Below are 15636 nucleotides of genomic sequence, written 5' to 3'. Positions count from 1 at the left end.
AAGAAATCCCTGATTGGAATTCTATAGAATGTATTGATTGGATTTCTTTGCAGGGGCTTTTGCACAAATACCTGACAAAAGCTCCTGGAAGAATCTCTGAAGGAACTCCTGGACTAATTCCTAAAGGACCACCTATACCTCTGTAGAAACTAGTGGCGTTATCTCTGATAGAACTCCTGACGAGACATTCAAAGAAACTTGTGGAGAAATCTCAATTGTTTGCACATGTTTCTGTTGTGCACATGGATGTCAAAGCATTTTCAACAGTGTCATTTCCACATGGCTTGGCCAGCCGAAGCAAAATCAAGAAATTGGCAATAGTTATAGCGTCAACATAGGTACACCTACCCAAATGGTACAAGACCCTACTCCATTCACTACACAATTTGCAAAAAATACTTTGAAAAGTCGATGCGAATCATGAAATGAAACTAATTATTTTCCGATGGCCATCGTTCCAATTTTTGTTTATTTTACAATGTTTGAATCTGTTTTGTTTACAACTTTGTTTGCTGAAATATATCACTTTTATTTGAAAATGCGGTTTTAGAGTTTTTGTAACCTTCGTCGTTTGAAATCGTCAAATCAAGCAAAAAATAAATAGTGAAGGTGGTGCGATTAATTGTTCAAGTATTAATTGGAAGCTTTTTTTAAGTACCCAGGTATCGTTCGTTCGAGTTGGCGTTCTGGTAGTAGATTACTGCGTTCCAGCAGTGGTTGTCATGTTGTCAAGAAGGGTGCGTGATCAGTACGGACTGGGTTTCCTTGCCATCTCAATCGGGCCAGTGAGAGTATTGCTTAGTCGAAGTCGATCGACTGCCCCTGGTCAATGGTGTCCTGTCGGAAGGTTTCCACATCAGCTTGGCTGTCGGCGTGGATAATTTTGGCTTTGCTGCCAGGCTGAAAAGATTAGAGAAATGCTTAGCTTAGTGGTTATATTTTTTCGACGTTTCGGCAATTGGTTGATGACTTCTTCATGATTCATAGATGGGCTTTACGTTATTATATCTTACCTTCGGGTGCATAAGAACAAACGGTAGTTCAGCAGCCAGTTCTCCGCCTAGGGCACCGAGGAAGAGTTTTACCTTCACTGCATAGGATACAATGATACCGAAGGCATCGCGTTGGTCTGGTTGGGCCAAACTATTAGAAAAGAAGCAAGACAACAAAATTTATTAGTTTCATCCATTCATTTGAACCCCCGTAATGCTCCTAATACTCACAGAGTTGTCGAAGCTAGGCACTGCTCGTGGCGCTTGATCTGTCCATCGAGGGCAATGCCACGTCGCTGCTTGTTGGAAGCCAGCAACGGCGTCAGGTACATAACCTTCTGAAGGCTGGAACCCGGCTGAATAGGGCAACCTTCGCTGGTCTCTATTGAAGCCACAGTGTTGCGATAGCTTCCGTTCTGGAACAGCACCACGTCAACACCCTGCTGAATCATTGCCTTGACCTTCTTCACTACCTTATTCGAGTTATTGCGGATGCAAATGTTGACGCCAATTCGTTCGCCGTGCAGGTAGAGTTGCTTGTCCAAGGTGACTTCCAACTCCAGTTCTCCGGGGCTCAACATGAAGTCTTTGCGCACAACGGTGCATGGCTGCTGTCCCGGTTTGGTCGGTGCGAACTGGATCTTGCGGATTCCCAAGGAAACCGTGCTTCGGCGGTGAGTTCGATCAGTTTCCGACTCGCCAGCAAAGATCTTGACATAGTACGAAACTCCGCACGGTTCTCCCTGATCTTTCTCGCCCGGCTGCAGGGTAATCGACGACGGTGCATTCGGGGAAATGTTGAAGGTAAATGGGAACGCATTTGGGCCCAGTTTCTTCAATAGGCGGTCCTGCAGCTTGGTTTGCTCCTTTCCGGATTTTTCCGGCTGCGGGTAGATTTGTTCGGAGGCCAAGAACAGCTCCTTCTGGAAGTTCAGTCCCATAACTTCATCTTCCTCGCGACCGTAACGGAAGCTACAGATGATCTGTCCAAAGATCTTGCGGTGGTCGCGGATGTATTCGTCATCCAGAACAACGATGCCGTCTGGAAAAAGACAAATGGGAGATGATTTTTAATAACGTTTTTGGGAATCAGCCGTGGATTATTCGTAAGCAGATCCTGACGATAATTTTGATATGGTCTCCAAGATATGACAGCTCAAAAATTAGTTGTTTAAAAAATAGTGTTTTACGAGAACAGTTCTAGCTTTGCGAGAAATTAACTAATCGAGCCCAAATTTGTAACCCCCCCCCCCCCCAATTTGAATCGAGCCCAAATATGCACATGTTATAGGTTGACAAACAGTCAAAATTTGAGAATTTGAGATGCACTCTATGAAAAGTTACAGCATGTTGAATTTTTTTTCTGAGAGAAAAAAAAAGTTGTCTGTCACAATCATTTTGGCCACCCCCTCTATTTAAGTTTTCGAGCGATGATGTCATATGATAACCTGAAAGGTTCGTCCTTCCAGAAAGTTCCGGACGAACGCCAACATGTTACCAGTAATTCCCCAGATTGCAAGCTTTTGAAGAACACCAGGTGTCCAAGTCCGATGTTAGGCCTTTGCCAGATCTAGAGATGCTAGTTCGACATGATCACCCTCTTTTAAAGCCTCGTCCAGGATCTGACCGAGGGACCGAGAAATCTCCAAGGCGAAGGTTAACGATTCGGACCAACACCTTCACGACGCAACTCGTGAGGGTCATGGGACGATAGCTACTGGCATCAGAGGCCGGTCCAGTATTTTTAGGGAAGGCTATCATGAAACTTTTAGATGTTCAAACTGGGGACTAAACTGCTAATGGGGTGGACAGATTCTTGGACTGATTCGAGAGATGATAGACTAGACCGGACTTCGTTATCGGATTAAACTTTCGGAACTAAACACTTGTTGGAGTTTCAGAATAGACTGATGTCTTTATCATTTATTCATTTCCCGAACCCTTCGACTCATTTGAGCACGCTAGAGGAACGTGCGAAAGCAGAACCGTCAAGTGACAATGATCAAGGTGCTTATATATTCAGGTATATAACAGAAACTATCCTTCCAAGCTTCTGGAAGTGTTCCGGATGTCCATTACTGGTTGAGCATATCGAGGAGAGGGACCTTGCCATTAAAGGGTAAGTTCTTCAGCATATCGGATACTCAATGTTATCAGGTCCGGCTGATTTCCCCATTTGCCCTTTTGAGGGCGTATTGGAGTTCGGTGAGGGTAAACGGAAGGTTAAAGTTTTGGCCATTTTTTAAAGGGACCATGAATCGTTGTATGGAGATGGATGGCTCACTCGGAAACTGAACGCCCACAGGAGAAGGTGGCAGAACCGTCATTAAAGCCTTCCGTACACGCATTGCCAAGTGTGCATTTTTTTCCGCACGCATAATCCAACAGGCTAACAGTGGTCTCAACATTGACAGAACAACGGAAATGTCAATCGTATGCTTTGCTGTTGGTTGATGCGTGCGGAAAAGTTTGCACACCTGGCAAAGCGTGTACGCGTGTACTGAAGGCTTATGAATCACCCACTCCAACGGATTACCAAACCTGGCGCCGGGAGAACCGCGAGTGTATTTGTGGGGGCTACCGGCTATCTCAAGCCTTGTGATGACCGTTTACATCCCCAATTGTAGGAATTTGTACGAACACTTTGTCCAAATTCTTCCCTAGATTAACAAGTTTTCAGTTGGACAGGTACCTAGAACGAAACTATCGACACAGGGAAAGGCCACGAAAGATGCAAGGTGACTATGGGAACCCGGGTAGAGGTAAAATACTGACGATCAAAACGTGATATTGATTTGATTGATATAAGAGATAAAAGATCTGAAAATAATATCTGAAAAATGTTCCTGGAACATCTGAACAATATCAAAATTTGATATTTCAAGATCAATCGAATAGCTTGCTGCTATTGGTTAGATCTTACAAGATCTAATTATGATCTGATGATGATGTTTCAGGAGTAAATTTTAGATATTATTTTCAGATCTTTTATCTCTTATATCAATCAAACCAATATCACATTTTGATCTCAATATCAAAATGTGCTATTATTGAGCTCTTTTCCTCTACCCGGGAAGGTCCGAGTCAATACAGAATCGGTCTGTTGGAATTTTAGCCTTGAGGCCGATACCAGAAGAATGGTATATGTCAGCTCCAGTTTTAGTGTACTGTCGCTACTGGCGGCGAAGGGTTGATGTAGTGTCTGCACGGTGAATCTTCTGCAGTGCAATTACCACAGGTTGACACTGGTTCACTAATATCTCCAAGTTTGGAAGGTTGTTTAGGTAGCCATTTATATTCCACTGGATAGCGAAGACAGCATGATTGGGGGTTAGGGTTGCCCGCAGAATTCGTTTCCGGAACCAGTTGATCTTCATTGTTCTAATATTGAGGTTTGGCCATAACGTACATAAACTTGCCGTTTGGCCATATTTCCTTAGATTGTTCGATTCTGGCCCTGACGCGGCCACAGGGTGTAATTCGTTCCGACTATTAGCCTGAAGATGTCCATGTCCGGGGTGTGCAGAGAAAAAAAAAACAGTCGATCTGGGAAGGGGCTTACAGCTCGGGTTGGAGTTCCCGAAATGCCCATAAGACCCTCTAGCTTCAATCACGGCGTGATGAGCTGGCCATATAGTTGTGCATTCCAGGCAGCTGGCCCTAGCGGAGCAAACGGCACGGTTTCTTTAGAGAGATAATGGGACGTCTCACAGAGAGAGCTCTCGAATCGAGAATGATGTTTACGGCTCGGGTCCAAGCGCCGTATGTACTCATCTGGCTGGTCGAATCTAACTCGGGAATCGCTACGGCATGTTCGTCGGGGGATTCGTCTTGAAAATTGTTCAGTCCTCAAGAGAATTTGGCGTTCCAAGCTTCTCACATGCTATTCTTAACGAGTTTGTTTGCCTGACTCCCTCGTAGTCCTCAGGGGAACAGGACTGACGTCCCTTGTGCGTCCCTCTTTCGAACCACGTCGAGCGCCAGAGGTTGTTCGCCGGTTCCGGTACGATCAAGACTTCCGCACTTTCGGGGCCCTGATTGCACAAGTGGTATCCTGGGAAACTCGGGGAATGGGCACGAAATTCTTTGTGCGTCCCGGAGGTAACAGTTCCGCCAGAATGCCAGAGGTTGTCCACCAATTCTGGTTGGGGTGTAACGGACACTGATGGAGTCCTGGCTGTCCATGGCCCCTGTTGCCTCTCTTCTTTATTCAACCTCTTTTCTTCTTAGGGCAACCTTTTCGAAGTGGGTCGGAGGGAAGATGTTGACGAAAAAAGTTCTCACGCAGTGCGTAGGCCGTTGGTTGGACTGAGTGTAGACCAATTTCTGATGTGATTCTACTGATGGTTACCGTCCTTGCCTTTGAATGGTTTGAAGTTCCACTTAGCGTTGGAGAGACCGGATGAGAAGTCTGTGACTGATCCTGTTTTGTTCAGCGGTACAGTTGCCGGTGATGTGGGGTTCGTTTGCTGCCGTGTGCGGAGTTTTCCGGCTTTCGCTGGAGTTGACACTTGCTCCATCCATTTCGGGATTGCTGATTTCACTGATTGTACCGGTGAGTTTGCACCAGTCTGCTATTTTTTTAGCTACCTCGGGATCGAGAGGAGGCTGATTAGTAGTTGTGAGTTTCTCCGAAGATGTTTCATCGTTGAGCGAGATCAGAGTATTGTGGATTTAGCACCAAATTGGCGTCCGAAGTAACTTTATTGACTTCCGCTGTCTTTCTTATATGTTAAACATAACGTTGGAAGTATTGCGCTGTATAGTAAATCTGATGCTCTATTCACCGCACTAATTCCGACGTTATGTTTAACACATAAGAAAGGCAGCGGAAGTCAATGAAGTTACTTTCGACAATGTTGCGTGTGATGCGTTGATTTTTTTGGCACTCAACGTTAACGTTAACGGAAGCCGTTGATTTAATCGGATCTACGGTATGCCTTATTGGCTAGTTGTTCCAGTTTACCCTGCTAGGCTAGGGTTAGTACATTCCAAGTTCCATACTTGTCCGTAATGTTTCATTCGTTGGTTTCTGTAACGTTTTTTGGGTTTCGGAAACATTTGGTTGCTGGCCCAAGGCCCTCGAAGAGGATGTTTGTCGTTTTTGCAATGAGGAAACTGAGACCTCTGAGCATTTGCTATGTGACTGTATTGTGCTTTATAGCACAAGGCTAAAGTATTTTGACAAGGGATTTTTACAGCCCTCTGATATATGGTCGTTATCCCCTTGTAAGGTAATTCATGTTATACGATATATTATTCCCTGCTGGGAAAATACCGATAATCATGTGCAGAGGGTCTCTACTCATAGTGACCTATCGCCTTGAGATACGGTTAAACATTAAAGTGGGTGGTGTATCACAATAGATCAGAGAAATGGTCGCAGTGATAAGTAACCCTACAAAAAAAAAGGCCCTCTATCCATCGTGATGGGGCTGCCACCTTAGGCACCCTACACACTACTCAAACCGTTTGACCAACATTGCCACCGCCCCCTGGTTGGTCGAACCAGCGAATGTTTCTGCAACCGTATGACGAACTGCCAAATCGTGTTGCACCAACATGTCACTTTGGTTGCACCAACATCATCCCCCATTTGAAATCCCACTATGTTTGTGCAACAACACTACACACGGTACGATCGGTTCGTCAAACATTGGCTCCGCCCACCGTTGGTTTGAGTAAAATCAAACTGGTTTAATTTTTGCCGACCAAACCGTCAACCGTCAAATCGGTTTGACGAACTGCCAAATCGGTTCGTCAAGCAGTATCACACACGGTCAAACACAGCACCAACTCAACCATCAACCTGGGGGCGGAGTCAATGTTGGTCAAACCGTTTGAGTAGTGTGTAGGGTGCCTTAGGTATAGGTTCTGGTGGAGGAGCATTTCATAGCCGCACCTCCTTGGTGAACAGACGTTCGGGACTTGCCAACTTTGATTAGAAATCCGTCAAAATTACGATTTTGTACAGCATCTCTTTCACCATATATATGTTTATGATGCTTCAGAACTCAACTTCGGATATTTGGTACTTAAAAAAGTATTTTTTTTATTTCGTATACCAGGGGTACACACTTAAAACATATTCTCGAGCTCGGCAACAAAAAATGCCGAGTACGAACGGCAACTCAAAGAATTGCTGATTTTCCAGCAATCGAAAATACTTTACAAAACAGAATAGATTGGATGATTTATTTGTGGAAATAACTACCAATAATCTGGGTGGATATCGACAAAATTGCTGATAGCTCGGCAATTCATTACATGCTCAAATTTGCTGATTATTCGGCAATTAATGTTTTGTTTTGATTATTTTTGCCGAGCTGACAGCAAAATTTTTGCCGAGATTTTCGGCAATTTTTGACATTATGTCAAATTTTGGATTGCCGAAACGCTCAGCAATATGAACTTTTGCCGAGATGATTGCTGAGCGCTCGGCTGTGCAAATCTCGGCAATTATTTTGCTGAGCTTCGGCAGAAAAATCTAAGTGTGTACAGAGTAGGATGGCTCACACTTATATGAAAAACAAAAAAATCATAAAATACCAAGTCTTACCTCCTAAATCAGTTGTTTTGGACTCCCAGAAGCTACGTTCAAAATTTGAGCAAAATCGTTTGAGCCTAAGAGGGCGCTCAAAACGCTTGAAGTTTGTATGGGAAAACATGGCCAAATGTATGCAGAAATTTTAAGTTTTCGAATTTTGCCGCTAGGTGGCGGTGTAGGCGTTCAATAATCAAACCTTTTGGTATTATTGTAGGTGACTATATGCCAGAGAACTTTGTCGAAGATCGCGAAGTGATCCGACGGCTGTGAAAAAAGTTATACCCTAGGCAAAGTGAGGCAAAGTATTGAGATTTCATCATTGATATAGCGCATTTAGTTCACTACTGGACTATCGCACTAGTTTTCACGAGTGCGAAAACGCTAATAAAAGTGCGCGATTGCATCAAATCCACTCGGTGTCTTCAGAGCACTTGTTCACCATAGATTGAAGAAATAGTGCGCCGAAGACATCAACCTGATTTGATGCAATCGCGCACTTTTATTTACGTTTTCGCACTTATGAAGTCGCAGTTCGCAGTCCAGTGGTGAACTAAATGCGGTATATTATTCCTTTACATGTATTGGAAAAATTACAATAAAGTTTATCCTCACTTTTCTTAGGGTATAACTTTTTTCACAGACGTTGGATCACTTTGCGGTCTTCGACAAAGTTGTTTGGCATATAGTCACCTATAATAGGTTTTGTTTATTGAACACTTACAGCGCCACCTAGCGGCAAAATTCGAAAACTTAAAATTTCTGCATACATTTGGCCAAGTTTTCCCATACAAACCTCAAGCGTTTTGAGCGCCCCCTTAGGCTCAACCGATTTGGCCCAAATTTTGAACGTAGCTTCTGGGAGTCCAAAACAACTGATTGAGGAGGTAAGACTTGGCATTTTTCGAAATTTTTGTTTTTCATATAAGTGTGGGCCACCTTAGTACAGAGTCATGGATCAGTTAGTGGTATTTTCGACCTTCTAAAATAAAATAAAAGAAAACAAACACTACAAGTTTGAAAGCACCGTTGGCTATGTTTTAAATCGAACTTTTGATTGCCGATCCATTTGAAGTGTAATGACAAGTCATTTTCGCGTAAAAAGGAGTATTTCCAGAGTCCCACATATTCCGACTCTAATTATAAGTTTGCGGCTAAACTACGCTGGGTATTGATAATTCTATTGATGAAGTACCCGATATTACAACAGAAATAAAAAGAAAACATAGAAAACATCGAATCCATGTACTTCGCAAAAGGTACGACACTAGGGTTCAGTGATGTTCTACATCTTAAGTGTTATTATTACCATTCTGCGTTTCAAGACACCTGGTGGTTTTCAAGTTTCTATGTTTTTATTATTCAAATGATGCTTTTGACACTTTAAGCTAAAACGTTGTATCAAGAGTGTTGAGCGGAGCAAAAATCTATATTTGTTCGATCTGTTTCTGGATCACTGTTGAAAGTCACATTGTTTCAGTATTTGTATCCCAGAGTCAAGCAAAACCAAATGTAAAAGCATCAAAACCGATGGATTTCGATACTTTTAGAGCTTACCACTGCAGGAGTAGCTTCTTATGGAATTCGGTTATTCTCTGGCAGTTGTGGAAAGACAACTCTATCGTTCGTTGCATTATAATACATTTGATTTTGTAAAAGCATCCAAAACCGATGGATTTCGATACTTTTAGAGCTTACCACTGCAGGAGTAACTTCTTATGGAATTCGGTTATTCTCTGGCAGTTGTGAAAAGACAACTCTATCGTTGGTTGCATTATAATACATTTGATTTTCACATTAAGCTCTTGTAAATTACTTTTTGCAATTTCTCATCGTAATAGGCTGTTTTACCTCACGCAAATCTGACAGGAAAATGCCTACTTTCCCGCACCAAATAAACTGTGCTGTAATGGTTTATTACAGCATTGATTTGCGTTGCGTAATGAACCATTACAGCACTGTTTTCAGGTTTCATCAACTTATTGATGCTTTCTGGACGCAGTTTTGAAAATTGTGACAACTACACAGTATTACCTGCCATGATCAGATTTTCTTAAACAAGGCTATGGAAATCAGTGTACAATTTGATGGGAATGTTTTGTTAAAACTAACCACAAGCGGTAATTTATGAAATTGCAAAAAAACGTTGTACGCAACTCGGTGTAGAACTCGATTTTTACAGCACTCGTCGTAATTATCCAACTCGGCAAGCCTCGTTGGATAAATGTACGACTCGTGCTGTAAAAATCTTCATTCTGCACCCTGTTGCGTAAACTACTATTTTAACCCAGAAAACAAATGGGATCATGCTATAAAAATGAATTTCGTGGCAAAATAGATGTTTTGAGCCATGTATTCGACTTCAAACATCAAAGTGTTCCATAACTGTGTATGGACGGTCCTTTAAAAATGATTGTTTCTTCAAGAATGACCAAAATTCACAATCACACAACATTAATATATTAAACTAGCTGTACCCGGCAAACTTTGTCTTGCCTACTGCGTTTTTTGACGTTTCAAGTTTCTAGGGTTTCGAGGCCGCAACAAGGTGTAGAATGACGGTTTTTACAGCACGAGTCGTACCTACATTTATCCAACGAGGCTTGCAGAGTTGGGTAATTACGACGAGTGCTGGAAAAATCGAGTTCTGCACCGAGTTGCGTACAACGTTTTTTGCAATTTCATAAATTATCCTTGAGGATAGTTTCTAACTAAACTTTTTCATCAAACTGCACACTGATGTTCACATCCAATGTTTAACCCTAAAAGGGATACCTTCATGGCCTCAGTTTCGTCACCTCGCTGAGTGTGTTCCATCAAAGACGAGCTTTGAAAGGCGCCTGGGGTCCAATGGACAGTAATGAACCATTACAGCACTGTTAATTTGGTGTGGGAAAGTAGGCCTTTTCCTGTCAGATTTGCGTGAGGTAAAACAGCCTATTACGATGAGAAATTGCAAAAAAAAATTTGCAATGAAAGAAAAGCTTTCATTAGAATATGATATTTTCCATCAATATCATCGTGCTTCGCAGTGGTTGAATGAGACCGGCAACGTGCTCTATAGTGTAAGACACAAACATTTGAATCAAGTATACCCAGAGTTGGTCATTTCTCGCACTCAAGCTTAAAAAGAGCTATTTCTAGTGCACAAAAGAGAAGTGTGCTTTGATTCTCTTTAGTGTAAATGAGACTTTGTGCACCACACGGAAGTTCTCCCATGTACCATATATCTAGTGCACTTTGATCGTTACCAGGGGAAGTGTTATTTACTTCACTCTCGATCCCACTCTCCATCAATTGAGCTTCAAATTTTCATGCAATAAGGTAGAAGTTTGTGAACCGTTGACCTCGCAGGACGTCCAAAATCAGTATGACGGAGAGCCAAAAACGGAAAGCTATCGACATTCAAGCATTTTTTTCCAAGAAAAAAGTTGTCAACGATGCTGGAGAGGAGAAAACGATAACCACTTGTCTGCTATGCGGCGAAGCAACGAAAACTTTCAAGTGCGAAACTAAGTTCAATCTCTCTCGGCATATTGTAACTTCCCACAAGGCAAAGGCAACAGAAATAGGTCTTCTTACGGAGGAAGAATCGATGAAGAGCCAAGCCGAAGCGAAACAAAAGGTGGTTATCTGGATTGACCCGAACGTCTACGTTACCTCCATGGTGCAATGGGTTACAGAAGGAAACCTTCCCTTTCGTTTTTTCGATACTCCCTACGCCCGGAACATCCTTGAACCAATGGAGAAAGGCCTGAAGCTACCTCACGTCGGGAGAAAAAGTATTGTCAAGTATCTGGAATCAGTGGAGCAGCATATTGTGCAGTGCATTACTGATAAACTTCGTGGGAATATGCTCAGCCTCAAGATGGACCTTGCCTCCCGAAAAGGAAGATCTGTTCTCGGAATAAATGCCCAAATAATCGATAACGGCAAGATTACCGTGTATACGCTTGGCATGGTTGAAAGATTCGAGCGAAACACTGCCGAAAGTCTGCGAGCTGAAATTTTGCTATTACTCAAGAAGTTTAGTGTTGGTATCACTCAGATATACACAGTCACAACTGACAACGGAAGCAACATGATTAAGGCAACCAAATTATTAAAAAACGAACAGTCATTGGTAATGGCTGAGCTGGAGGATCCTAAAACGACGAGCGATGAAGAAACCGACATTGATTATGCAAGCTTCTACTCCGGTGATGTTGACCACGAATGCGACACAGACGCAGAGTTTTTGGATCGGTAAGTACTGCATAAATTATGTTCAATTCCACGATTTCTACAGTTTGAGCATAACTTCATTCTTAACATTTTAGGGACGACGATGACACAGAATCTTTGAAGAGTTTCTCAGCCGACGAAGTTGAATACACCGAAGAAATTGATGACCTGGAAAACCTCAATAACGCACATCTAACGGGGGTGAGATGTGCTGCCCATGATGTACAGCTCTCGGTTTACGACGTTTTCAAAAAGAAGTCCGTGACAATCTTTCTGGCCAAAGCGAGGAAACTAGTCAAAACCCTCCGGGCACAGCCATACGGAAATTCGTTTCGTTTGGATAAATCCAAAAAACTGCCATTTTTCGATGGAGACACTCGTTGGGGTTCGAGTCACCTGATGGTTGATTGCCTACGACAACAAAAAGACTTCATCATGTCATTACTCACCCCGGATCTTAAGAAGCAGTTTGGTGCTCGATTTTGGTCGACCGTGGATCAGTTTGTTCAAGCAACTAAGCCTGTATATGTGTTGACCAAGAGAATACAGGAGGAAGCATTGACAAGTGGATCTTTTTATCTGTACTGGAAAGAATGTACGCTTGAGCTTGAAGATATTTGCTCATCCCTAGCTAAGCAACTCAACAGAGCTTTGAAAGATCGTCAACACATGTGGATGGACAATGAAGCCTTTTTAGCAGCCCTGTATATGGATCTCCGCCTTAATGATTTCAATCCCCCCGTCTTGAATCCTGATCAACAAGAAAGAGCAATTGTAAGTTAATATATTTGTCATAATTCCTACCTATTTTATAATATTTATATATTTCTCTTACTTAGAAGCACATTCTCAAGACTTGGGAAAACATGAAGATGATTCGTGGTAGTGAGGCACAATCAACCACAGACGGTGGCGACCCCGTACCTTCGACTTCTTCTGCAACCAGCCTGGGGAGACTGACGAGGGTCGAACAGTTGCTGTCGGTGAACCGTCAGGCAAGAACAAGCGATTTCAATGACATGGAAAAACGAATTCGCAGACTACGGCTTGAACCATCTCTGCCACTTGATACAGACATAATTTCATGGTGGCAAGTGTCTAAGCCTAAGGAGAAGGATCTAGTTATGCTGGCATTGGTGATATTGCAGATTCCGTGTACGCAAGTATCGGTAGAAAGAGCATTCAATGGACTTGGACAGGTTCTAACCAGGTTTCGAACAAGACTTGGTCCTGAAACACTTGGAAACGTTTTGTTCGTGAAGGCTAACAGTGATTTACTAAGAGAGCATACCTATAAACTTAAACCATAATTAGTATTACATTCGAAAACTTGAATTTTGCATTTAATAAACACTTAGTTAATAAAGTTTTGGCGTTTCTTTTTTGACCGATGTAGTTGTCCCCAAATGAGAGCCCAAAATTTAAAATACTTCGCCTGTAGTTCCAAATCATCGATGACCAAGACTGGTTGGCTAAAGATGGGTCTTTTCAAATCGCCCCTGCGATCCTCAATGCACATGGTACTGGTTTTGGACTTCTCTTCTTTTGATAAGTGTAAGAGAAGATAAATCTCTTTCTCTTTAGCTTGATCGCACAAATGTGTGCATCGTAGTAGGAGTGAAAACCACAAGAGTAATGTGAACAAAGTAAGCCACGTGTGCCGCGTGTAAAATATACACTTATCTAAGAGTTCTCCTCAGAGTTGACCAACCCTGAACCGTCACAGTTTTTCAAGCTCTATCCGTAGAAACTGAAGTCAGACTAATGTTGTCAATCAAACAATTGCATTATGATTCATAATGCAACCGAAATGAGTTGCATTATGAACCATAATGCAATTGTTTGCTATCAAGCGGAAAAATAGGTCGTTACCTCACCGAAATGGCAAGTATAAAATAGAATATTATAGTGCCGAGTTGTAAAAATCTGATTTTTTACATTTGGATAGTGCTACACGAAAAATAAGCACAATTTACCCCCTTTTTCACTTTGGCGTTACGTCTTCAGTAAAGCAGAGCTCGCTTGTCAACTATCATCATTTATGCATTCGTGATACAGTTCATTCCCAAGAATGACAATGCCATATTCAACAGGAAAAAATCCTGGACCGTATCGGGAATACAAAGATACTTATATTTCAATGGAAATAGACGTCGTCGACTACGCTACAACTGATTCCTTTTCACCGGCTTCCTCTCGAAAAGACGATGTTCCACTTCCAGCAGATTACTTCATACTTCCACTTCCCGGTACCTTTACAGGCTTCACTTTCGTAATCAGCAACCCCAACATCAAGCTACAATTCCGTTAATTTAATTGTGCAACGTCAACTCCCACTTCCCTATCCGCTTACAGTTACAATCAATATATGTTATGCACAATACACACCAATCGGTTCCACTCCTGACACGTGATCGACGAAGTCACGTTTTCCCATGTAGATTGTGACCTTGCCGTTCGGGGAGCACTTCTTGAAGACTTTAAAGTTGTAAACCATTTTGAGGTGGGTGGTTTTTATCGTAGTCGCAAAAATTGTATGTATTCACTTAAAAGTTATGATTCGTATTTCAATATCACTCGTCTCGGATTGGCACTTGTTTCAATGGTAAGGAAAGCAGTTCGTAGTTTTTTTTTGTTATTTGAAATATTGCTTATATCACTTCCTTCAGCTGAGTATCTGTAAGGACGACAACCGTTGTTGAACGCAAACTAAATCGAGCAGACGGACTACGCCTACCTTTATACCATTTCCAACTTCGAGAACTTCCTCGGTGTAAATCGTTTTCCTCGTGCCGAGGAATGTTTTGATCCAATTATTGCGACTTCTGTTTGGGTTTTGCGCGCATTGTCCTTTTTCCTCGTTTTCCAGTTCGTGAGGCCATGTGTTTTTGGTTGTGCTGTTATCGTTCTCCTGGAAAATGTTGTCTCTTTGGTATCGATAAGGGAGGATGGGTTGTCTTGGTATTGGTCGAGTTTTTCCAAAATATCACCCACTTTTGATATGTGTGCAACAAAAGCAGATGAGAAACAATATGATAGGCAGTCTTTTCTTTACAATTTAAAAACCATACATGAAAAATCCAATGAAATGTAATCGACACATTCTACCGTGACGTTACAACGTTTTGACGCCTTTTCTGTCAGATTTTCCACTATAACTCGTAAATTCGTTCGTGAACCCTCAAATATTTTTACATATTCGGAATCCTCGTAAAATTTCCAATAAGTATGATCTGTTGAACAGTTAGTTTTCATTGGAAAAGTATGTTAAAAATGGGAATGAGTAGCGTTACGTTACAACGTTGTAACGTCACGCTACTAATTCCCATTTTTAACATACTTTTCCAATGAGAACTAACTGTTAAACAGATCAATGTTATTGGAAATTTCACAAGGAATCCGAATATGCAAAAATATTTGTGAGTTTACGGTCGAATTTACGAATTATAGTGAAAAATCTGACAGAAAAGGCGTCAAAACGTTGTAACGTCACGGTAGAATGTGTCAATCAATTGTTGTTTTATGCAGACTACTGAAAATGTCATATTATCTTTATTTAAATGAGAAATAAAATAAAGATGAGAAATACAGTATGAAACGAGCTCACCAATTAATCCTTTGCAAATTAAAAGGCAGTGCTCCTATAACTGAAGCGATAAGCGTGCGGGTGCTACTGGCATTTAATTATGTCTCACACGACAAATAGTTTTGAAATCGTGGGATTCGTGGCCGAGTGTTTAGCGGCATCAGTCGTTTAGGTGTCTCCTAAGTCTCGGAGTGTGGGTTCGATCCTCGCTCCAGTCGGGGAAAACTTTTCGTCAAACGGAAAATTCTCCACTGTACCACTGGGTGTTATATGTGTTGTCCGTAGTCGAA

At 42.0% G+C, this 15636-nt stretch overlaps 2 protein-coding genes across 2 annotated transcripts in view; one reads left to right on the top strand and one right to left on the bottom strand.

Annotated features, from left to right (window-relative positions):
* LOC134288002 (craniofacial development protein 2-like) overlaps positions 1 to 15636 on the top strand; it is a 366803-nt gene that overhangs the window by 264049 nt on the left and 87118 nt on the right. The gene's annotated exons all lie outside the window — the stretch shown is intronic.
* LOC109424444 (arrestin homolog) lies at positions 436 to 14490 on the bottom strand. Its single transcript, XM_019699563.3, has 4 exons — positions 14149 to 14490; positions 1224 to 2034; positions 1014 to 1143; positions 436 to 900 (listed from the first exon to the last, which is right to left on the bottom strand). The coding sequence occupies exons 1-4, from the start codon at positions 14255 to 14257 to the stop codon at positions 799 to 801; spliced, it is 1152 nt and encodes a 383-aa protein (XP_019555108.1). The 5' UTR covers positions 14258 to 14490; the 3' UTR covers positions 436 to 798.

This window comes from Aedes albopictus, chromosome 2 (genome assembly GCF_035046485.1).
Source record: "Aedes albopictus strain Foshan chromosome 2, AalbF5, whole genome shotgun sequence".
NCBI lineage: Eukaryota > Metazoa > Arthropoda > Insecta > Diptera > Culicidae > Aedes > Aedes albopictus.
The sequence above is the reverse complement of the archived record's forward strand: the minus strand, read 5'-3'. Positions and strand labels throughout refer to the sequence as shown.

Excerpts from the sequence above, each read along its gene's own strand:
- LOC109424444 (XM_019699563.3), bottom strand. The coding sequence starts at position 14,257 with ATGGTTTACAACTTTAAAGTCTTCAAGAAGTGCTCCCCGAACGGCAAG. Across the intron at positions 1,144-1,223 it reads TGCCTAGCTTCGACAACTCT|TTTGGCCCAACCAGACCAAC; the intron begins GTGAGTATTAGG and ends CTTTTCTAATAG. Across the intron at positions 901-1,013 it reads TTGTTCTTATGCACCCGAAG|CCTGGCAGCAAAGCCAAAAT; the intron begins GTAAGATATAAT and ends TAATCTTTTCAG.